A 23,020-nucleotide genomic window follows, 5' to 3' on the forward strand; every position below is an offset into this window, starting at 1 on the left:
TGGTTAGATCAGGATTTGTTTTTATTCCTTGTTGGTTTAAAATGGCTAATCAGAATAAAAAATAAAAGGGCCTCTTATTTAGAGGCTGGGGTCTCCTCTATTCAGAGGTTAGAACCCAGGTGTCCCCTCTACCCAGCACCATATTGAGGTGGGCTGAGGGGTAACCCCCAAAGGGACATCCGGAGGGGCCTAGGCCTGCCACTCCTTTTCTCTATCCCATTTTTGGCATGTGATGAAAAATATTGCTTTTTGGATTCTCCTGGCCTTAGATTTAAAAATGTTAACTGTGAGATGGGGGAAGGGGGCTAGTTCCCCCATCTTGAGGGGCTAGTTGAAGAAGCCCACCCTAATCCCTCTACCCCAAGAAAAGGGGGTTATGCAGTTGTTTCTAGAGCTTGGCCTGGCTCTTCCTGACCTTCCCACCACCAAAAAAATCATGGGTCTGTGACCCCTTTCCTGGGGAAACTAAGTGCCAATGAGCCTAGAAAACTAACTCTCCTCTCCCTCCTCTGACGAAGACCTCAGACTCACCTCTCCCCATTTTCTTTCCTGATCACTTAGCACCAACAGCAGCGGTGCTATTTTCTTCATTGCAATGGACAAAAGAGGGAACCCTGGGGAAAAGGAAGACTTCTAGCCACGTCTCTCTCTTTTCCTGCTGGTCTGGGGAATGGGAAGAGTTAAGACCCCCCTCCTTAAACATATCCCTCCCTCATCTTCCCATCCCAGGATAGATATATAATCTTTGTTATTTATAATATATATATATATGTACACATACACCTGGTAACGCAGAAGAGGAAAAAAATAGAATCCGTAACAATAATAAAAAAAATTATTTCTGGTTTAAAAATGATCTGGTTCCCTCCAGGGCGAGCAATTGCACAAACGTCCACTGAGTCTGGTCCAGGGATTAAGGAAGGGAAGGTCTTAAAAGGTAAAGGGGGTTGCTACCCCAGTCTTAGGGCCCCAACTCTCCGACTCCCCAACCCCATTGCATTTTATAAAACACTCCTCATCCTCTTGGAATCAGTGGTTTAAAAAATGTCCATGCAAGGGAGAGGAGCCCCTTGAGGAAAGGAAGGTGGCCAACTAGGGGGCCCTTTGGTGTAGGCGCAGAGGTGTGGGGGAGGGGACGTGCCGAAGGCTCACACTGAAATCTCGTAGGTTGTGCCACCCACTCCTGACACCTTCTTGACTCCTCCCCTTGTGGGGCTACTGAGAGGTGGCTGGCCTAGGCCAGGGGAGGCTGAGCCTATACTCTTGGGCTGCCCGTTGGATTTGCTGTAGGCGGTCTTGAGCTGTACTTCATCTCTGGGAAGAAAGGAAGAGAGAGGTGTCAGGAAGGGGGACACAAAACACAGAAAAGGGAGATAGTTTTTTTAAAAAAAAGATGTACTTTTCTACATATACTTCTTTTAGTGTGATACAATTTTTTAATTAAATGGTTTACACTTAGCACATACTTCCTTACCCAAACATCCTGTCTTACTGCCCTGCTTGAAACAAGCCTGATTCCCTATCTCCTATTTACTCCTTCTCTCCAACAGCAGCTATCTTGTATTTTTCCTCTCAGAAAATTACTTTTTAGGAAGACAGGATTAAGAAAAAAGTACTAAACTTCAGCCTCTTCAACAGGAATGAAGGGGCATGAAGGCAGCTGGAGTAAGAATGGAAATGAAGAGGTATCCACAGGCAGGATAACCCTGGGTCCATTTGCACCACAATGTACAAGGGCAGCCCTGATAACGTTCTGTAGGGCAGGATGCTGATTTTAAGTCGGCTGAGGCTCAGGATGGACTAATACTTACTTGGGTGTCAGTAACGGCTGCAAGGCCACTTCTTCCATCTCAGAGACGCCAGGTGGGGCTTTTTGGCTGCTGTAAGACATAGATCGGCCCAGGTATGGGGCAGTTGGGCCTGGTTCAGGGGACCCTAGTCCCCGGCCTCTTAGCCCATCTGGCTTGCCAAAACGGGGGACAGCTGGGCGTCCCAGTGGAGTCTTGCCCAAGGGTGATCTCTTCGAATCATCTGAGGAAGAACTAGTACGAGGGGCATGGCCAGAGCCTGGTGTCGACTGAATGCCTGAGTCCCCCAAGCCTGGTTCTTCCTCGCGGCCTGGGAGTGGGGGTGACTGGCGTAGCAGCTTCTCTCGTTCCTGGAGGGAGGCCACAATATGGCGCGACAGATTGTCGTACCGGACTGGTGAGGGCTCTCGGTGTGCTGGGCCGGTTGGCACCAAATGTGGGTGCCTCTCGGCTTCCCGTTGCTGGGCCAGCCGGGCTGACAGGAAGGGAGAGGTGTAGCCTAAAGGCGGGTCTGGCTCAGGCCCTGCCTGCACTGACTCGAAATCAGGGCTGTCTGAAGGAGTGAGCAGGCTGTCATAAGATAGGCTTCCATTGCGTGTCTGGTTCGCCAGGCTCTTGTAGGAGGTGGAGGTTGTACCCTCTGAACGAATGGACTGCAACTGGCCCAGCTCAAAGCCTGTGCCCTGGGCCGACTTGAGGCTGGAGGAGCGTGAACCACTCGACAGTGGATCGAAGTGAAAACTTTTGCCAAAAGTGGGAGAACGAAAGCTGTCTGGCTCCAAGCTGGGCTCCGAGCGGTAGCTGGGATGGCGGCTGCTCTCGACAATTGAGGTTGGCTCCTTCAAGCTGTCACCACGACTCAACTGGGGGAGAAAGTAAAGCAGACCCTTAGTGCTGCTCCTCCTGTGACAGACGCTAGGCCCTAGAGCCCAAGGAGTCCATCAAAGACAGGACCTGTTATATGCCAACAATGTTTAGACCATTTTACATGCATTATCCTGTTTGACCCCTAAAGCAAATCTATGAGTTGGGACAAATAATACCCCATTTTAAGATGCAAAATATAAGACAGGTTAAGTAACTTGCCTGTGATGGGTTTTGAACTCAGGTATGACACTTAATCAGTGCTTTTATCTATTATGCTACATTGCTTCCTTTAATGAAATAACACTGTCATGGAGATTCAATCCCACTAACATCAACAATTAGTAAAATGCCTTTTTTCTTCCCTCTGCCTCTCCTTTCCCCTCTCCCAATGTTCTTTTTCCCAGAACAGTTGGCATACATACAACCCTACTTCTTAGACAGGACTCAGTACCTTGGCGCTGGAAGAATGAGGCATGGCGGCTGATGTGCTGCTGCTACTGTAGCCTGGCCGATACTTGTACATGGTAGGTGTGGGGGGGCTGTCCTTGCCCAGGAGGCTGCTATCTGCAGGAAAAAGGCCCAGAGGACACCACTTTACAAACTGCTCTCTTAACCTGGCTAGAGTTCCTTCAAGTATAGGGAAGAACACAGTAGGAATAGATAGACATACCTAGGTATATATCTATCTATAGATAGTCCCGGGGAAGAGTCTTGGGAACATGATTTTGCTGAAATCAAGGCTCAAGACTCCTATTAGCTCAGAATTCAGAGTGAGAGAATGCACCTAACAGGTCTAGGGTGCTCTCTGCTCTGTCTAGAGATGACAGTTCCTCCACAAATGTCCAATTCACTGGCAATAACTTCAGAAGCATCCCTTTTCTCCCAGCTGTCCAAAGTAGTGGCTCAAGCCCAGGCCAGGTAGCTCAGCTGGTTAGAGTATCGTGCTAATACACCAAAGTTGTGGGTTCAATCCCGTCAGGGCACATACAAGAAGCAACAAATGGTCCTAGTTTGTGTGGCTCAGTGGATTGAGCACCAGCCTGTGAACTGAAAGACTGCTGATTCAACACCCAGTCAGGGCACATGACAGGGCTGCAGATGAATTTTCATCTGCTCCGGGTGGGAGCATGCGGGAGGTAACCAATCAATGTTTCTTTCCCTCTCTTTCTCTCTCCCTTCACCTCTCTGAAAATAAATAAATCAATCTTTAAAAAGAAGCAATCGATGAATGCACAGATGGGTGGAACAAATCAATGTTTCTCTCTCCCTTAAAAAAAAGTGCTTCAAGTGCTACCTGTTGGGTGTTCTCAGCCACAACACAAGCATTATCTCCTAGCCCCTGCCTGTCTTCTCTACAGTTCAGTCTCACTCCTGCTGCTGCCCTTACCCTCATTAGTAGCCAGGTTGAGGTGTGTTCGTAGCCCCGTGTAACGGCTCAGGTCCGGCTTAGGAGGAGGCGGAGGTTCAGCATCTGCGGACTGGCTCTCTGTAATCTCCAAGCTTCCCTTAGACTGGGTAAAGGAAGGCAAAGCAGATTTGGAGAACTGAGATTACTACAGGGGTGTTGGAAAGTCAATTACTATATATTTCTATCTAAACTGGAAGGGAAGACAGGGACAAGAGTTTGGGAATGGTACTGGATAAAGAAAAGTTTTCAACAAGGATTTAATCCTGTTACTTATTTTTTCATTCTCACCACTACTTGATTTCTAACCACCTGCAAGCTGCTATGTTAAGTCCAATGAAGACATGGAAATGAATGGACTCAATTTCTAATGTCAGTAAACTTACAATCTAATGGAGAAAAGAAGGTATGTATTTAAATAATTTTAACACAAATCAGAAAGTGGTAAATACTATCACAGAGATGTAAACTGAAAGTATATTTCTATCTCTTTGCCATGAGCGAGAGTCTCCGAGTTACCTAGCTTTGCTCCCCTAATTCCTCACCTTACTTCTCCTCAGCTCTCCCTGGATGCCATTGTCCATGATCTTCACAGTTATCTGCCCATCTGACACTTCTGGTCGAAGGAAGGGAGGTCTGATTACAATGGTCTTCTCTTTCTTTGGTCTCCCCAAATACCTGAGTGTTAAGAGTGAAAGGGCTTTCATTCATTCATTCCAATGTAACTACTGGTTGCCTACCTTGTATAAAGCATTTTTTATTCAAGAAGCAGTCTTACTGAGCCAGTGAAAAGATCAGCACTGAACTGATTTCTTTAACTCCATGAAGAACTAGGCCTCAGATACCTTGCTCAAGGCACTCTGGAGTAAATCTCACCCTCAACTCTCAGAGGAGAGTATCCATAACACTTGACGAATATGGGTTTAATGAACTCACAGGGTTTAATAAAGGATGGCATGTCTTTCCCATGCAGGCATTTACCTTTCTAAAAGAACTCTTCCTAAAACCAGCTTCCCACCAGACCTTCCTAATACCAGAAAGCCCAAAGAAGACAAAAGTTTTGATGAAGGGTAAACAGCAGACCAAAGGGGTAGATGTACCTGGGTGCTGGGGAACTGCAGAGTACACGGCTGACATTGTTACAGCAGCCATTAGTAAAGGGGTTCACACCTCCCCGGAATTTACCCGTAACCTAGAGGGAGGGAAAAAGGGCCAGATCAGTCAGATGATGGGACCCTGACTTCCAAAGATCAAAACACAAACGAATGACAAATTACTGTGTACCTACTATCTAGGAGATTAAAAAAGTAAAACACAATCCTGTCATCTAGCAGCTTGTATCTATGATGGCTAAGAATGGCAACTCCAGAGTCCATGTCTTTCTGTTCAAATCCTAGGTTTTCCTAAACATCAATTTCCCCATGTACAATGGGGATAAATCTCTGAACACTGAAAACTCAGATAATACACAAAAGAGCAAGTAAGGTTAGCTATTATTAAATGCATAAAAATAGTTGTCTTTAAGCAGCATTAAAAGCTTCATGGGAGCTGGCCCAGGTCTTATTAAGTTCCTCTAAGCTCAGAGCCCAAACTGTCCAGTATAAGCAATCACTCTGTAAATGTTAACTAAGGGAAGGCCTCTGCTCTCATGCTTAACATGAAAAACTTGGCCATCTCCTCATAAAAAATATTCTCTGGGTATCCACTGGTGGAAGCACAGGCTACGCCCTAATCCGTGGATAACAGACACATGCCCTGTTCTGTAGGATCTCCCATCACTTTTAGCCGTACCTGTTCATTGGTTGTGCGTCCCCTGGCCACCAGCACCACGTGAAACCCCGTGAGGCCAGCTACAGGGATGAAGAATAAGCCAGCCACACACATCACTGCCATTCTGAAGCCCAAGAGTCAAGGAGAACAGAGCAACATGATGTCACCTTCCCCAGCCCATACTTTAGCCATCTTCCCTTGAGCCTCACTACCACAGGATTCTACCATCCCCATTCTTCCCCCTCCCAATCCCACAACCCACAAGCCTTGAAGGATACGTGACAGCCGTGCGGACCCCTGAGAGCTCCTCCATGTGATAGAGGACATAAAGGAGGCCAAAGCCAAACACACCCATAATGTGCGCTGTCAAGGAAAGAAGGAAGAGGAAGAAGTAACGGTAGTTCCGGCGACCAATACAGTTGTTCACCCAGGGGCAGTGATGATCAAATTCCTAAAGGCAAAAAAAGAGACTGAGAGACTTGGACCACAGCACTATATCACTTTGTGGTCAAGAAGAAAGACAAATGGAAGAACTTAAGTGTTGTTTTTAGTAATCTGTAATCATGTTCATCGTTTAGCTGCAAAATTCAAAACCGGTTCATGCAGTTTATCTTGCTCCATTAATATGTAAGGAAGATCTTCCAGAGATTGATGATCAAAGTCCAAAGTTGCCTCTCAAAGTTTATCCTATGTGACCAAGGAACTCTGAAAGGGAAGAATGTTAGAGGCTTTGCAAAAACATCAAGATTTATAAGAATAGAGGCTTGGAAGGAAAATTTGGCAGTCAAATGTTTACAGTAAAGTAAAAATTGATTGGAAATAAAGAGTCAAAAATAAAAGCCAGGGATGTAGAAGGAAAGGCAGGAAGAGAAATATAACTAAAATCTGAATGCAACAGCATGATGTTGTAGACAAGATAAGACAAAGCCAGGACAAATAACCAGAAAGATGAACCAAGGGAAACAAGGCTAGAGCTATGCATCTTGATGCTGGGAAAGCCCACAGCCACGTGGGGCTCCTCCTGTAACAGAATTGCTCTACCTCTTGTGTGTACATCTCCGCTAACACTCTGACAAAGCTAGAACACACAGCCAGGTAGTTAGCCAGGACTATATGCCATGCAGTATTCAATTCTTACTCTGTATGAGTAGGAAGATAACATAGGTTAAGCATAAAGTCTTACCCCACTCAGGGTTCTTACCTCCACACAATTGTCACAGACACTGCAGTGGGAACATCGAGGAGGACGGTAGAAGCGGCAGGTGGCGCACCATTTCATGCGCACCTGAATGCCCTTGATTTCCACTGTTTTGTAAAGGGGAGCTCGGAAGTCATCCTCCTTATCTTCATCCTCTTCAGCTGTAAGGAAGAAAGTCAATTAAAAAACAACTGTGCCAGAACTGTACTAAGCCCTAGGGATAGATTATGGCCTCTGCCTTCGAGGAATACAGACTAATGGGGGAGAGACTAGGACTAGTAACTCTAATACTATGAAATCAACTGTATATACAACACTATGGGAACACAGATGAGGAAGCAATTTATTCTGCACTGGGATAGGAGGCTTAAGAGAATATGACTCAAGTGGCTGTGATATGGGTACACTGATATTGTTTATACAGTACAAATATATTTTTAAAGAAATAAGTTACATATTAAAGCACATATATATAATGGGTTTGCAAAAACAGTTCAATATCTGCAACAGCAAGACTAAACTATAATAATCCAAGAAAGGACCTAACATCAACTTTTTTCCCTAGGCACAAAGCCCTGGCCCTAAAGGTCTTCCCCTATTCTATTCATTTCCTGTACATACATATTTGGTATTGTTTCTTGACTCAAGACATCCTCTTTCAATTTTCAGCTATCAAAAACCCACCATCCCACTTCAAAACTTATAGGACGTTATTTGCCTTCTCATTTACAGTGTACATTTTTTAAATTAATCTAGAAAAAATGCATGTGGGAAGAAAAAAGTAAGTGACAGTGTGGGGGTTAAAAATTAAATTTTCCAGTTTTACTGAGTTGGGGGAATGCTAACAAGGTAAGTAAAAAAATATGCATAGTAAAGAATTATACAAATGACTTATATGCACAGTGTACAAAAAATGCTTGAGATTCAACAAAAAGAAAACAAACAACTTGAAAACGTGCAAAGGATTTGAGCAGACACTTCACCAAAAATGATAACATATGACACAAAAGCAAATGAAAAAATGTTCACCATCATTTGTCATTCGGTTAATTCCAAACTAAAATCAATTAAACACTGCTGTACCCATTAGAATGGTCAAAATCCAATAAAAAATTTAAAACTGTCAAAAAAACAAAAAAAAAAGAAACTATACAAACAAAAAGATCCCATCTTAAGAATAGGAATAAAAATACACACATCTATGTATTACATTGCAACTACAAGCCTTCAAATGCTGAAGGAAATAGAAACAGTAGTAACTTGTGGGCTATGAAATTATAGGTGATTGCTGCCTTATTTGTGCTTTTTATATAAAAAATATTCAAAGTAAAGATTTATTAAATCCTTACTTTTTAAAAAACGGTTTTTCTTTTAAAAGAAAAAAATTCAGCCCTGGCTGGTGTGACTCAGTGGATTGAGCGCAGGTCTGCAAACCAAGGGATCACAGTTCAATTCCCGGTCGGGGCACATGCCTGGGTTGCAGGCCAGTTCCCGGCAGGGGATGCACGAGAGGCAGCCATACATTGATGTTTCTCTCCCTCTCTCCTTCCCTTCCCCCCTAAAGATAAATAAATAAAATCTTTAAAAAAGAAAAAAGAAAAATTTCAAGTGCTACTTCATTTGAAATTTCTAATCTTTCCACACCATCATCTACCAGAGTGAGCTCATTTTCTTTTTAAAGTACTATATAGTTCTTTGATTATTCTTATAATTTATTAATATAAACATCTTTCCTATCTTCCCTTCTAACTGAGCTTAAAAAAAAAATCACCCCAAATGGCCATATTGCCTTCTTCCATATAGAGCAGCAATTTTCTGCCTTTTTGATCTCATGGCACACATACACTAATTACTAAAATTCTGCAGCACACCAAAACATGTACTTTTTGCCAATTTGACAAAAAAATAGGTATAATTCTGACTCCTTCACATGGGATGGCCATTGTTATTAGCTGTTATCATTTTTTCATTTGACAATCTAAGGGAAAAGAGGTCAATACCCCCAACTAAATAGTCAGGAACTGCATGTTTTAAAAACTATTGTGGCATGCTGATTGATATAGCTGGATAAATATTCGATGAAAGAACACTAAAGGCTCACTAAGGTAGCCCTACTTGTCTTTAGGTACTCAAACTTCCTTTCATTCACCTGATCTTTGAAACAGAAGTTACAAATGAAGCACTGTGACATGAGCTGTTTTGAGCAAAATGAAATTCAGAAGTATTTCATCTCACCAAAGGTGCTATCCCAACGCCACCTGTTTCCCTCTTACAAGGTAACTCCACATATGAGAGAAAAATTAGATGTCTTCAGCCATTTCTATCCTTCTACCTCTTAGTCTACTAATGATGGTTCTTACTCTCACCGCCTGTCCCAGAAACAGCTTCTGTATGCAAAACCCTTCCAATGTGCATGGGAAAGCACCCCCTTCCTAGCTCTTCAATTATCCCCTTTCTTCTATTTCAGTGTCTCCCTCTTCTCTGGTTCCAGCTCCTCAGCCTATCAACATGCTAAAGTCTTCTGTAGCATTAAAAAAAAAAAAACCTCCCTCTCTCATAAGATATTTCATCATTTGCCTTCTTTGCTTCACTTCTTGAAAGAGTAATCTTAATATTCATTAACTCTTCTTCATTTCCTATACACTGCCTCCCAAACCATTACAATTTTGGTAATTTAACTGTTATCTCTCACGTGCATACATAAACACACTATTAAAAACTATTGTTCAGATCACTAATTTCTTCGTTACCAAAAACAATGGGAAATCTCGAGTTTCCATACTATGAATCTATTTTCTGATACTGTTAATCATCAGCTACTTCACTAACTTTCCTTAGTTCCCACTTTGCCCAATGTGTCCTCCTACTAACCTTTCTTGCTCAATCCTTCTTCCATGGCTCCTCCTCCTCCTTGCTCCTTATTAAAATGTCAGTGGGGTCAGGTCTGACCTTGGTCCTTTCTTAATCTCCTTCTACTTTGTCTAGACAACCTTACTCCTCTTAATTTAAATACCACATGGCTAAAGACTTGGAGACCTTAGTCTTGGAGTCTCACTACTCAATTGTGCATCAGGTAACTCTACCTAAATGACCCGTAAGTACCTCAAATTCAACACGTCTGAAATGCTGTCTTCCCTCCAAACCTATTCAACATTCCTATAGCTTCTGTCTTGGTTTATAAAAATCAGCATCAAACTTACCTCCCAAGTTAGGAACCTTGGAACTACCCTGGACAATTTCTTTACCCTCTCACTCTCCCCCAGTAAGCAATTGGTCATGAAAAATTCTGTTTAGTCTACTTCTGAAAGATCTGTAAATCCAGTCTTGAATTCAATTTCTCATCTGGTCTGTATTTATTCCAATGGCCTCCCAAATGGTATCTATATGTTCTTATACGAATTATTTTTGTAATATGAAACCTAGTCCTGTGATTCCTCCAGTTAAAGACCACTTGCTGTCCAAAGGAAGAAAATCTATTTATTTCAGCATGTAAAGTCTTCCCCAATTGGGCTCTGGGTTTTTCTTTTGCCCCTCTGTGCCCACCATGCACTCTACCTTCCAGCCCACTGAATTCAGCATTCCATGACTACAAGTTTCTGCCTAGAATGCCATTCCCTCCCATCCTTTACTTGGTATAATAGAGTCTTTCCTACCTAACTTTAGCAGCATTTCCCAATTTCTCTGGGCACATATTAGCACACACTTTTCTACGGTCTCACAGAACCTTGTCCATGCCTCCATTACAGCTTGTATCATCCTGTAACAATTGTCTAATTCATCTTGGATATTACTGTGCCTAGCAATAATGCCCAACCCATATGTTCGAAAATATATTTCTGCAGAACAGATAACTGAAAATCAAAGACTTGATTCAAAGTGAATCACATGGCTAGAAGTTATGACGTAGAGCACTGAAGGCCCTGACCTGCTTTTCCTCATTAGACTAAACATTAGACTTTTAAGGCCCAGGACCCAATGTAGATCCAAAACTCATTTTTGAAAGGTAGTAAGAAGCTTCAAAAGGGGAGTAGGAGATCTTACCTCGAGGGAAAATCCCTGGGTCCATAAAGGTGGCCATGCTGAAGTTGGCCAGCACAAAGAGAAAAACAATCGCATTGTAGATGGGCACTGCAGGTGACACACTGAGGCTTAGTCCTGGGCAGCTGCACAGGTAAGAAAGAAAATGAGGGGCCGGCTCTAACACTTTGGACACCAACCATACAAAGATTTATGATGATTCAGCCGCATACCTATACTTAAATTGTGTGTGGTTCACCTTTGCTGTCTCAAATTATTTAATACTTCCCAACAAATGGGTCTAGTTTCCCACAAAATGCTCATTTTACATCAAGGTACAAAACTCTAAATCTCTCTACTATTAACCCTTTGCACTAAGATCTACTCTCTTTAGAGCCTTCCTTTCTTTCCTGGTAGGAAAGAAAGTATTCTTTCCTTTCTTGCTTTCTTTCCACATGTTTTAGAATTTGTTCTTAACTCCTTTTTAAAAAGGCACAAGAATTGGGAACTGAGTATGTGACTGATACTAGTTATACTCCCGTCTCTGGAGTGGCCTGAGGCTGCTGGATCCCAGCCATGCCCCAGTGACCTATACACTGGCCCAAAGCATGGGACACCACCTGCCTCTCTGGCATCCACTCCCTCTCACTTTGTACAGCTTTCAACTGCCTGAAGTTTCTTCACTGCATCAGATTATTTCTGAGAGTTTTATTCAACCACAGGCTAGTTCTCAAGGTGAAAAAACAAAAACCAACCACAACATCCAGCTATGGATTGATATCAAATCACAGAACTAAACCTCTTGAAGTTTCTAAATGAAGCAGAAGACTGCGGAAGAAAAAAGGAAAGATATCGAACCAAAGCACTCTAAATTCTGTAGGAAAAAGAAACTGGCCAATACACCCAATATTCCACAAGGTTCAAATCAAGAGATACACTTTAGGTAACTTTTCTTGGGACAAAAAACAAGAGTACCCCAGTCTAGGATTACACTCTGTTTCCATGGGATGTGAGTCTAGCAGGGACGCTGCAGGTGCTCTTCCTTTTCTGAAGATACCCTGGGAGCTGGAAGTTTCAGAGCACAGATGTGCTGGATGGTTTGTCAGTGTTATCAAAAGGCCTCTCTCTCCTGTCTGACTCAGGAAGAACTGCCCATTACAAGACAGTGGCTAAATACCCTAATCTGCTTTGTGGCTGAGAACTTAATCTCTCGAATTAGGCCAGCATCTGTCTTTGTCCCCTTTATCTAGACCAGTCAGAAGGAAAGGAAGAGTTCACTGACGGAAAGGAAGAAGGGGCCAGGAGAACAAGACAGCATGAGTCTGGAGAATTCATCCACGGCAGTCCTGGATTCTGTTGTGATGTGTCTCCAGCAAAACAAAAAGCACAGCCCTGAATAGTGTGATTCAAGATAGTGTGTAGGAACTGAACTCCTCCTCGAGATATAAACTAATGGTAAGAGATGAAGGTGACTGTTATAATGTTACAAAGCATCTCACAAGTCTTGACCACCAACACTTAAGTATATATTATATGCAAGGATTTTTGGACAGTAAATATCAACTCTCTGCTTTTCCCAGTAGGTCGGTACATAAAATCAGAAGATAACAAAGTTAGAGTAAAGGCACTGATTTTAAGTGTAAAACAGACCTTCTGTCATAGTTCTGGGTTTATTCTATCAAAGTCTCCTATGGAAGTCTATTCCTCTGGGGGTTCTTTGGTTTAGAAAAGATGTCCCCCTATCTCAGCAGGGTTTGGGGTGAACTACAAGCAAGAAGGGAGAGTCCTTTCACAGCCCCACCTAAAGCCTGACTTCCCAGGCACCTTAGGAGGGAGGGAGAGAAACTGAAAACCAGTCATCCAGGTTAGAGCCCCTCCCTAGTACTTAGCTGTCACTTCAATTTCCGCCTGGGGAAGAAGAGAAAGGGTGATTCATTTGACTCCTACAGCCTGGGAAGATAATTAGAAGAGAAAAAGAAATTAAATCCTTAGAACACTGAGGTACCATGATTTAAGTCTCATTCCTAGAGTTGGCCATTATGGCTACTGTGGCAGCCTCTTGAGCTTCTGAAAAAATAAGGGCACCTCCGTTTCCAAGGGAAACTAAGGTGAATGACTATGAGACATCAGCCCGCTTGCAGGCCCAAATGTCAGTTGTTCTGTTAGTTTCTGCATTTCCATTCAAAGCAAATCACACAAGTTCTTCTGTATCCTGCCAAATACCTACCCTTGGATAATGAACTTTACCCCTACAACCTTCTTAATATAAACCCATCCTAAGTAAAGTGTGAAATCCTAGAATTGAGTTCCAGTATCTGTTGCCAAATTAAAGCCTGCCCCAGAGTAGCAGTTTCTAGAAATGATACAAATAACTGCACAGAGAGTATTTGCTCCCAGATTCAAATCAGGGACCCACTGCTTCCAACCTGAACACTCTAGATGAAGGAGCACCCTACCAAGGAGAGCTATGTGTCAACAGAGACAGTTCTTGCCATATCCCACATTCTGTTTAGCTTGGGAGAGGCTTGCTGTTGCTATAGTATTTTGTCAGGTTCCCAGGTGACCACCCCAAGTAGCCTGTCTGAATCTGTTGCCTTTGATGGAAGGAGATGAAGCCTGAGCTGAGAGTTGTTGGGGCTCGTCCTCAGCCTATAGCAATAATCATAGAGCTCCAAAGCATAGGGCGTGGCCATAGCCCAGAAGGCTGGCTGGCTGGCTGGCTGACTCACTGATGAAACTCCCAGACCTATACCACCTCAGAAAGAACAGGTTCTTCTGCCCACCCATTCAACCCTCCTGTTTTCAAGCCAAATAAAATGGGGAGAGTAGGTTTCAATACCTATACTCTTGAAAACGTTTCCTAGCCTTCTCTAACACTTCCTATTATATAAATTGTTCAATTCCTGGTACAGAAACCAAAGTATGAGTCAAGAAGCTTTAGATTTTAATCCTTTCTGTCACTATTTTGCTAGGTAGCCTTACGCTGACCCACAGAAAACTCTCCAGGTTAATTACTTCAACTACATAATACAGACATAAGAATGAAGGAAACAGTGTTTGAAAAGATCCTAGGGTTCTATTTAAACCAACTGGCTCTATGCTGGGCATTCACTGGCTAAAAGATACACAGAAGAACATTGCTAACTACTACCATCATCATCAATTATCATTCCAACTCCACCTTCATCCTTAATTCCACTTCCCCATCTGAGGTACTGGAGACTCAAGAGCACTTGAAACGTAAGCACTACGCTCCTAAAGAACAGGTCTATGCATTCCATCCATACCTAGCACATAGTTTGAGTGTATGACTAGTGTTCCTTGTTAATGAGGAAAGGCTGGAAGGAATACCCCACTTCCTGGCCCTGGGGAGCCTTAAGATTCCACAGGAAAACAACTTCTCCCCGTATGGGTGGATAAGTTTCTCTTAAACACTTCATTTGTGGTGTACCTGTAACCCAGACTTCCAAGCTGCTCAGTGCAAGACCTAGGACCTGGGACCTTATTGCTGGATGAGAAAACAACACAGGGAAGGAAAAGCAACCACCACTGCTCAACTGATGCCCTAAATCACAAGACTGCTCCCCTGCCCTTCAAATCAGATGCTAGCACCTCCCCAGTCATGAAAATAGGACCAGAGGGGGAACCAGTCACTCAGGTTGCCCAACTCTCTGGGGTAAAAGGGTTGAGATGGACCAGAGGTAAAAACTGAAAGGACAAAGCTCTCTCACAGATGGGACAACACTGGAAAGACCATCCCAGATTTCTGCACAACCCTGACTTCTAACCTTCCTGCAGAGGATCACCTGCAGCAGAGGTTTACCCCCATGCCCTACCTACTGACTTTAAAAGGAAACAAAATGAGGCACTGGTTGACTTCACTCACAGTTGAAGGTGACTTTAGAGGATAGAATTCAGTGATTTATTTCAAATGGTATTGCCCTAAAAAGGTCTCAGGGGTCCCCAGAAAGACAAAGAGGAGAGACATCAAGCGGCCGGTCCTCTACGCATCAGCCTCACTTGAATCAGACAGCTCTACTCTTATGCCTTATGTATTGGGATTCCAAATAAGATCTGACTTTTAAAAAGGGTCACGTTGCTTAAATCAACTGCTCTAGGTCAACTTCCTCATTACGCAGAGAAAGAAACAGGTCCACAAAGTTTAATAAGTTTTATCAAAATCAGTCTCCCAAAAGTGCTTATTCCTTTGACCTAGCACTGCCACCTTGCCGATCACAAAAAGAGGCTAAAGAAAGACAGATGAGGATCCAGTCACATTATCTTCAATGCAGAGTCTAATGCCTAACTGGGAGGAGGAGGGTTACTTTAGCAGACACTCTCCTTCCCAAACAGAGAAAAGGGGAAAGAAGACATGATCTCCAATAACTCACCTGCTCAGTTTTAAACTGAATAAATTCAGTGAACAAGGGGGGGGAGGGATGAGGCTTCTAGAAGAAAAGCCTCAACTGTGCTATTCAAGCTTCTCTGGGGCAGATCACCATTTTTTTGATGACCAAACCCAACTGATAATTTATGCTCATAGCTTTCCCTACTTGACAAACATGGCAGGTAAATTACACCTAATTGGTTGAAGCCTATATGCCTCCACTAATTATGTCTGCCAGCTGAAAGGGACTCTTCCTCGTACTCTCAGTCCTCTAGGTTCCAACGAAACTCTCGCCTGGGGCTTACACAGATATAGAAGATAGTTGCAGCTTCATGAAGAGAATAGGAGGATGACCGAGTCGTCCCATAGTTAGGGGACCAAAAGAAACTGGTTCACAGAAAGTCTTTCTCTTGTCTACTCGAAGTCATACATTATTTTTTAGGTTGTATACAGTTTTAAGTGGGGTTCTCCAAGGAACTGAACCTCAAAAGGGATAGGCCGTCTGGTAGAAGTTTTTGAAAACGGTGGCACTTGGGCCCTCCATATGTGCTTATGGAAGAACTGCTCTAGTTACATGGAGAGGAAGAGATGAGAATTTCAGAGGTTCAAAGTAAGATAAGTGGGGTGTTTGGGTCCCCACAGGTGACTGGGAAACCCTAGGCAGAAACTGGTCGTGAGGAAAGTGCCAGGGGGGACCTATGACTTCTAACTTTGGATTAGAAACAGTAATTCCAAATACAGTTAACACTGTCCTCCAAAATTATTTTTCCTAGGGCTCAGAGACCATGAAATAAGAAGTGCCCCTACCTTTCTGGCACCAGAGAGTGGAAAAGTAGGTTAAACAGCTTCAACTATCAGTCAAGAAAATGCCTACATCAGGACAATTTGTGGCGAAACTGGTATAACCAGCCAAGCACTTAGATGTTTCCAGATTAGCACATTAAGAGCAAAGATTCTGCTTGCCCTATCTCATGAACAGATGGGTTGAAAGAGAAAGACCACTTAGTCCCCTGAATTTACAACTTCCCTAAGGCTTTTGTTTCCCTAGAAGGAGAACAGAACCTCCCCAATTTAGCAGGTCTAAGGGTGTCTGTCAAAGTGGTCTTATACACATCCCTCCTGACACAGCACCACAGCGGGCTACAAGGATAGAGTTCCCATGTCCCATGGTTAAAATGGTGATTCTGCCCACTGGCCATAATAGCAGAAACCAAACCAAGTCTGACACTTAAGATTCACTCCTCCTCAAGGCAGTCAATGCATGAAGAAGGACAGAACACCAAACATGTTGAGACAAAGATTATAAAGCACAGAGAAGTGCAGGGCTGCTCTAGATCCTGGAGGGATTTGGCAGGTATGTTCAGGCTGGAGAGCTGGGGGCCAAAGAATCTGACTTCTACTCGTCAGAGGAAGAGGTGAGAAATAAGATGATGTTCATACTTTAGGTAATAGATCTTTCCTTACCTAAAAACTAAGTAGAAAACATCACTATTACTTTGCTGACCCACATTTTTTAGAATTCCTCTTGACATAAGCTCAATTTGGGGGGTTTCCCTCCTTCCTTTCTCAGATTCAATTCCTGTTTGCTATTTCTCCCCCAAATAGAAACTGCCCCCACCCCAGCAATTCCTGCTTCAGTCATCCCTCAATGAGTCCAAACTGCTTTCATTCCCTGACACTTCATTTTCTTCCTCTTCCCAGCAACCTCCCACTGCTCTAAACAGCACCTCACAATTAGGTCTGAGCCTGAACCACAGCAAAGTGAACTCTCCAGAAAAAAATGTACCATGCTGACTGCTTCAAGAGCTACAACTACTGTATTTTGCCATGTATGATGCACACTTTTTTGCCCAGTTTTTAGGGAAAAGAGGGTGCGCATTATACACGGACATAATGATCTCATGCCATGGACACAATAATCCCGTGTACAGTGCACACAGAAATGTGGGTGCGCATTATACACGACAAAACACTAAAACACCAACTCAACAGTTTAAGGCTCAGAGGGCTGGTATGTGTTAAGTTATGAAAAGGTAACAGCAAAGACACTTACCAGACAGCTGAGTTACAATACTGGGTAAAAAGGGAAGAACAAATCATCCTGTCTCCTCCAATAACAAGCAGACAAAGTATGAATGTCCCAAGTGGGAAATCTTTTAATCACCAGCTGCTTTTCCTAATGGGACTGGGGAATGACAGAATGACTGCCATTCCCTTCAGCAGGAACTAACATAAAGGAAGTCTTCTAGAACTCTCTTCCTAAATAAAACTTGCCTTCACTTCCCAGTGGCCTTCATGTCCTAAGAAACACTAAAAGCCAAAACTCTCTCATTGGTGTATCTTCTAAATCAATTCTGAAATTCTCCAATACTCTCAGTTCCCACAATCTTAAATTTAAGCTTCACATATCCAGGGGAAAAGCCATCGCTATCTGAAAAACCTCTTGTCTAGTCAGGTTCTCTTTTCTCTGATTGCTTAAGGTGCCTCAAGCCTCTCTGGTGGTTTCCTCCCACTTCCTTCCTAGATCAGGATCCTCTAATGATGGAGCTGGGTAGGAATACATGAACATTTGTGATTCCAGAGGTAGGGAGGTAGAGAAAAAAGGAAGATTCAATGGCATAAAGGATAGAGTAACAAAGCTGAGAGAACAGCCTTTTCCTCACTCTTCCTACCATGTCTCTTGGATCTGGATTTACCTCTATCAGACATCCAACACAGTCACTTGGCTTTGAAAGCAAAACTCAAGAGAAAAAAACACCCCATCACCTCCCATGGAGTGCCCCCCCCCCAAATACCACCGCTGGAAAAAAACTCACGTAAAGGCAAAGAAGAGGGTCGTAGCTCCCACTAAGAAGACGGCGGCTGCTGAGACCGGAACATACTTGCTGGGTTTGAATCTCTTTCCAGACTCTGCGGGCATGTTGGAGGTCTGATGGGAGACCTGCCCTGCCGCATAGCCCAGGCCCACACAACGGCAGAACAGACAAGAAAATGGGATGAGGGCCACAACGGAGATCAGAGCACAGGACACCAGGGAAAGAGAAAATTTAAAATGATCACCCTTCCCCCTCCCAAATAAAACCAAAGGTCAAAAGATCTCAAACGAAGGAAAGCACATGGGAGGGGGAAAGGTGATTCCAAATAATGAATAACCACCTCCCCAGAATGAGGCAGAAGAGATTAAGAAACACAACTTGCACAGTTTAAAAACTGGAGACAAACAGGAGGCTGTACACATGCAAATGGCTGCAGGGAGAGAACACAGGCAGTCAGGCAGATCAAGGAACAGCTCATGGATGGAGACAAGTCTTCCAAAAGAAAGAAGGGGAGCAGACCGAGGTGGGACAGAACACCTCGGGCAAGAAAAGATTCTTCTGCAGAGATACTATAGTACCTCCACAACTACTACACTCCCACAAAATGTGAGTGCACCCACAGAGGTGTGCTCTGTGTTTCTATTTTAATCCAAGAGGGAACCTGGGGCCCCTTTTCAGGAGAAGCTGTTTTTCACTGCAGTCCTTGTCTTTTTGGCAGTTTTCTCAATGCCACCACTCCCACACCTTGACTTTAGAGCTGGTAGTCTGGCGATGGTGGTTTAATTTTATTTATTTTCGTTTGATGGCTAAAGCTAGGCAGCAGCTGTTACAAGATTCAGTTGTAAATCCTTTTCTTTGAAGGGGCAGGGAAAACAGAGAGAGAGCAAGTGCTTCTGTCTTCAATCTTTTCTTGTTATTCCCAAGCCCTTTAAGGGCTCCGTTTCCTAGAGAGTTCATGTAAAACTAAAGGGAAACATAAAATCCCTGAGGCCATGTTCTTCCCAAAAAGCAAAATAAGATGAAGAATAAATTCCACTCAATGCTTTTCAAAGGTTCCTGTGGATGAGAGCGAAGTTCCAAAGAAGTCCCTGTTTCCAGGTTAGTCAATGTCTCTGATCTTCAATATTGGCCTATCTGAATGCAGAGTTCAACTGGGTTACAGTGCCTCACCTGGGAAAACAAAAGCAAAAAAAAATAATAACAAACAAATATCTTTACCAAAGAAATTCTTTCAGGACATTTCCTAAGAACATCAAGGCTAAAACCCCACAAGCCTTTTAAAAGAAAGATTAGTTAATTTCCAGTTCAGTTATGTATATGATGGGCTCTTAATTAGGAGGACAATAGATCCAGAATCCTTTGCTCTTCCAAGTGCTGCTCATACTTGAAAGAGAACAACATGGCTTCACCTGGCCTAAGGTCATCAAAGAACTAGTTCTTGTAAAGGGCCCATCTCACCTGACACAAACAATAATAAATATCACAATCTAAAAACAAACAAGGGCACAGGACTGAAAGGCAGTCCTAGAAAATAGATTTCTCTTTGGAAGAAGAGTACTTATTGCTACAATGAAAACAGAAAAAAATAACCTCAAATTAGGACAGTAAGTCTCATTTCCTTTTTGTGTATGTCTCTCCCTCTCATCCCTCAAAGCTTTTTAGCCATAACCCTGAAGAGGTAGAATCTGAACTTTTGGTTGTTCAGAGTAACACATGAAAGGACCTGGATGAGAAATGTTCTTAAGTGAGATACCCTCTGTGAGAGACTGCATCAACCCTAGGGGCTGATCCTTTTCTTCCAATTCAACAGTTTTTTTTTTTATTCCTACACTGGCCTATTAGGAAGTGAACTGAGCCCCACCTTCCCCGATACGATTAAAAGTAACAATTATTTATGTTGACGGTAGTAGCAAAATAACACCAGCACTTTGAATTTTATAGGATGCTTTTCATCTACTGATCTCAAAGCACTTAACTGACATTAATGGTGACAGAGTCCCTTATCCCACCCAACAAAATTGAAGGCTGGAGAATGCCTGAGGCCATTCCACTGAATCACTTGAGCAGTCAAGTTCAGAGCCCAAGAGTTCACAGGCCCCTTTGCAAACCTAAACCCCATCTACCTGTTTCTCATCCACTAGACTGACTACCTGGCAAGTGATGACAACTTGGAATCTTCAGACCAAAAATTTTACTCATTAGAACTTAAAAATAAAGTTTTAACACACTCAAGTGATCTAGTATTTCCCTTAATACCAAAGCTAGAGATTAAAATATTAGAAAATTTAAATAATGAACACAAATGTGCCCTGGAATTTATCATTTCCTCTCTTACCTGTGGCATGGAAAGCAAAGAAGCTCTCCTTCAAAAGATACATACCTCTCTTTAAAAAAAAAAAAAGTGCTTTGGAGGGCCAAACAGCAATAGTAGAACAAAGTGAACACCCAGAGATTACAAAATACTATTAGCATCCTAAAAAATATAAATCCTCTCTAGCCCCTAATTCTGTAACTATTTAACTCTCGGGTTCTTATAGGAATCAAATCCCAATCTTCTGAATGTAGGCCAAAGTAACTAACTTTGTTAACAATAAGAAGCAATTCTTGATTTGTATACGGTACTATTAAACTTTCCCCTCAAAACCACAAAGATTAGAGAAAATGGAAAATTGCACTTCTTATATTTTATCTAGATTATCATTTAGACAGCATACCTTATTTCAGATTACATTTTCTAATAAAAAATAAGTCACATCCCGGCTAATACTGCCACAGTAATGCAGAATCATAAAAGACCATGCAATTTTGGGAGTACGATACTGAGAAACAAGAAATCAGCATCTGAGAGATTTGGGGGATATACTCGAACATTAGAAGGGACAAGACATAATCTAAGAATGTACTGGGTACAATAAGGACATACCAAGTCTTAGCAGAAGGATGTGCTATGGGTAGTAAGGATAAGATTGCAGGGTGAGTGTGTTTCATCAGAGCCAGCAGTCTGGATCCATACCAGTGTAAGAACAGTGTGCAAGCATGTGTATGACACAGGCACAGAGTAATCTATGGAATGGAAATAGTATATATGAAAGAAACTTGAGAATATGATTTGAAGGTTTTCATAAAGATTTAACACAAAGAATGCTTTAAAGAGGTGAATGGATATGAACAGTACCACTAACAGCACAAGTATTGTTCGTTGAAATAAAGAGGTGTAATAGTATAACAAAGTAAATCTGAATACAAAGTAATCAAGGTATCAAGAGACACACGTCAAGATATTGGCTGAAGAGTCAAGCAGAAGTTTAACATGGGTATTATCATTACATACCGAGGTAGGAAAGTACACGGGTAAGTAATTCCTGTAGGCACTAGGTGAGTTTTGAAGAATAGGTGACAATGAGCATTCTGAAGAGATTTGATACAGTAGAGAGGGATACGAATATAAGATCAACCTAGACAAGAGGACATTAATAAGGAAGTGAAAAATCCAAGGCAGAAAAGTGGTGTATAATATATATCTGATCCTACACCTCCTTTCGTAACTTTAAGTCACTTTCTCACTTCTCAACTCAATGTTTTCATTCGACCAAGTGGGTAAAACATCTTTCAACTCCCTGTCCCACAAAGAGCCAGATTCCTACTGGTAAAATACTGGCAAACACACCCGAGTTCCTCTTGTAAAAAGTACAAAGTACTAAAACCATAGAGCACCCGGTTAGTGCTGGTGAGGAAGCGGACGGATGGGAGAGAACAGGTAACAGGATGAGGCTTGAGCCAAAATAAGTATCAGCAGAGTGAGAAGGATGAGGGACCTGAGACGCAGGGAGGTAAAAGAGGAACAGCACTCAGTCCCCACCCCGAAGCTGGGGCAAAGAGAATCCCCGTCTGGGACAGAGCTGACTGAGACCCAGAAGACGGGATCGCGGCGGCAGGGCCCACTGGGGCTGCGGGAGACTGCAGAGCCGGGCCGTGCAGGGCCGGGGGCGGAAGGACTGGCGGCTGGGCGTCAGGAGCTGAGAGGGGCCGGGGTCCCAGGCTAGGACCAGGCGGCCCTGCACTAACCCGGCTGGCGTGGATGCCCGGCCTCTCCTCGTCGTCGGTTTCCGGGCCCACAGGTCCCGCCGCAGTTGGATGACCCGGCCCGGAGAAGGAATGGGGCCTCAAACCACCACCCCCTCTTCGGTCCCCCTTCCCTAGAGGTCACTCTCCCCTCCCACCTCACTGGCCCCGCACTTCCGGTTCCGCAGGGGCTGTGTCCTCCGTACTCACCCCCGGAGCGGTCCCAGTCAAAGCTGCCTTCGTTATCGCTACCGCCTCTCGGCAGTGCCGTCCGGCCTCTGAGAGGCAGCGCGCGGCCCCCGCACGCTCCACGCCCGCCCTGCTCCGCGCGCTCTCGCTCAGCGACGCTCGTCTTCGAGCCGGCGCGCGGCCGTTGCCCTTAGTGCCGGGTCCCGAACCCTTCCAGAGTCCCCATTGGCTCTCTGTCACGGGCGCGCACGACGTCTCGCGCTGAGCGCACTTCTCTCATTCATGCGGCTCCTACCGCCCCGCCCGCCCCCACTCACTCACCCATTCACCCATAGCCCCCACCCCCACTCCGCTCTAGGGCGTGCGCGCGACCCCCGGCGACCGCAGCGACCTCGCGTGCTGATTGGCTACAGGTGCACAGCGCCGTACGCACGCGAGAAAGCGAGAACGCGCCCGCAAGGCCCTGGGGTTCAGCAGAAGATTGGAAGAGGGGGTTTCGTA

General features: G+C 43.7%; 1 protein-coding gene across 3 annotated transcripts; it reads right to left on the minus strand.

The window, feature by feature from the left end:
- Positions 1-3: 3 nt before the first annotated feature.
- On the minus strand, positions 4-22,808 carry ZDHHC5 (zinc finger DHHC-type palmitoyltransferase 5). Of its 3 annotated transcripts, none has more exons than XM_053659079.1 (12): positions 22,541-22,808; positions 18,269-19,438; positions 11,090-11,211; positions 7,052-7,209; positions 6,129-6,301; positions 5,872-5,974; positions 5,181-5,272; positions 4,626-4,758; positions 4,063-4,186; positions 3,127-3,239; positions 1,812-2,671; positions 4-1,314 (listed from the first exon to the last, which is right to left on the minus strand). In XM_053659079.1, exons 2-12 carry the CDS (start codon positions 18,370-18,372, stop codon positions 1,149-1,151), a joined length of 2,148 nt encoding a protein of 715 aa, XP_053515054.1. In that variant the 5' UTR covers positions 18,373-19,438; positions 22,541-22,808; the 3' UTR covers positions 4-1,148. The 3 variants fall into 3 exon arrangements, with proteins under 3 accessions (XP_053515054.1, XP_037019184.1, XP_053515055.1); XM_037163289.2 differs by lacking the exon at positions 22,541-22,808 and adding an exon at positions 22,334-22,455; XM_053659080.1 differs by lacking the exons at positions 18,269-19,438; positions 22,541-22,808 and adding an exon at positions 12,041-12,403.
- Between the last annotated feature and the right edge of the window lie 212 nt (positions 22,809-23,020).

The sequence above is a fragment of the Artibeus jamaicensis genome, unplaced genomic scaffold, assembly GCF_021234435.1.
Source record: "Artibeus jamaicensis isolate MK-2021 breed Jamaican fruit bat unplaced genomic scaffold, CSHL_Jam_final scaffold_614, whole genome shotgun sequence".
NCBI classification, from domain to species: Eukaryota; Metazoa; Chordata; class Mammalia; order Chiroptera; family Phyllostomidae; genus Artibeus; species Artibeus jamaicensis.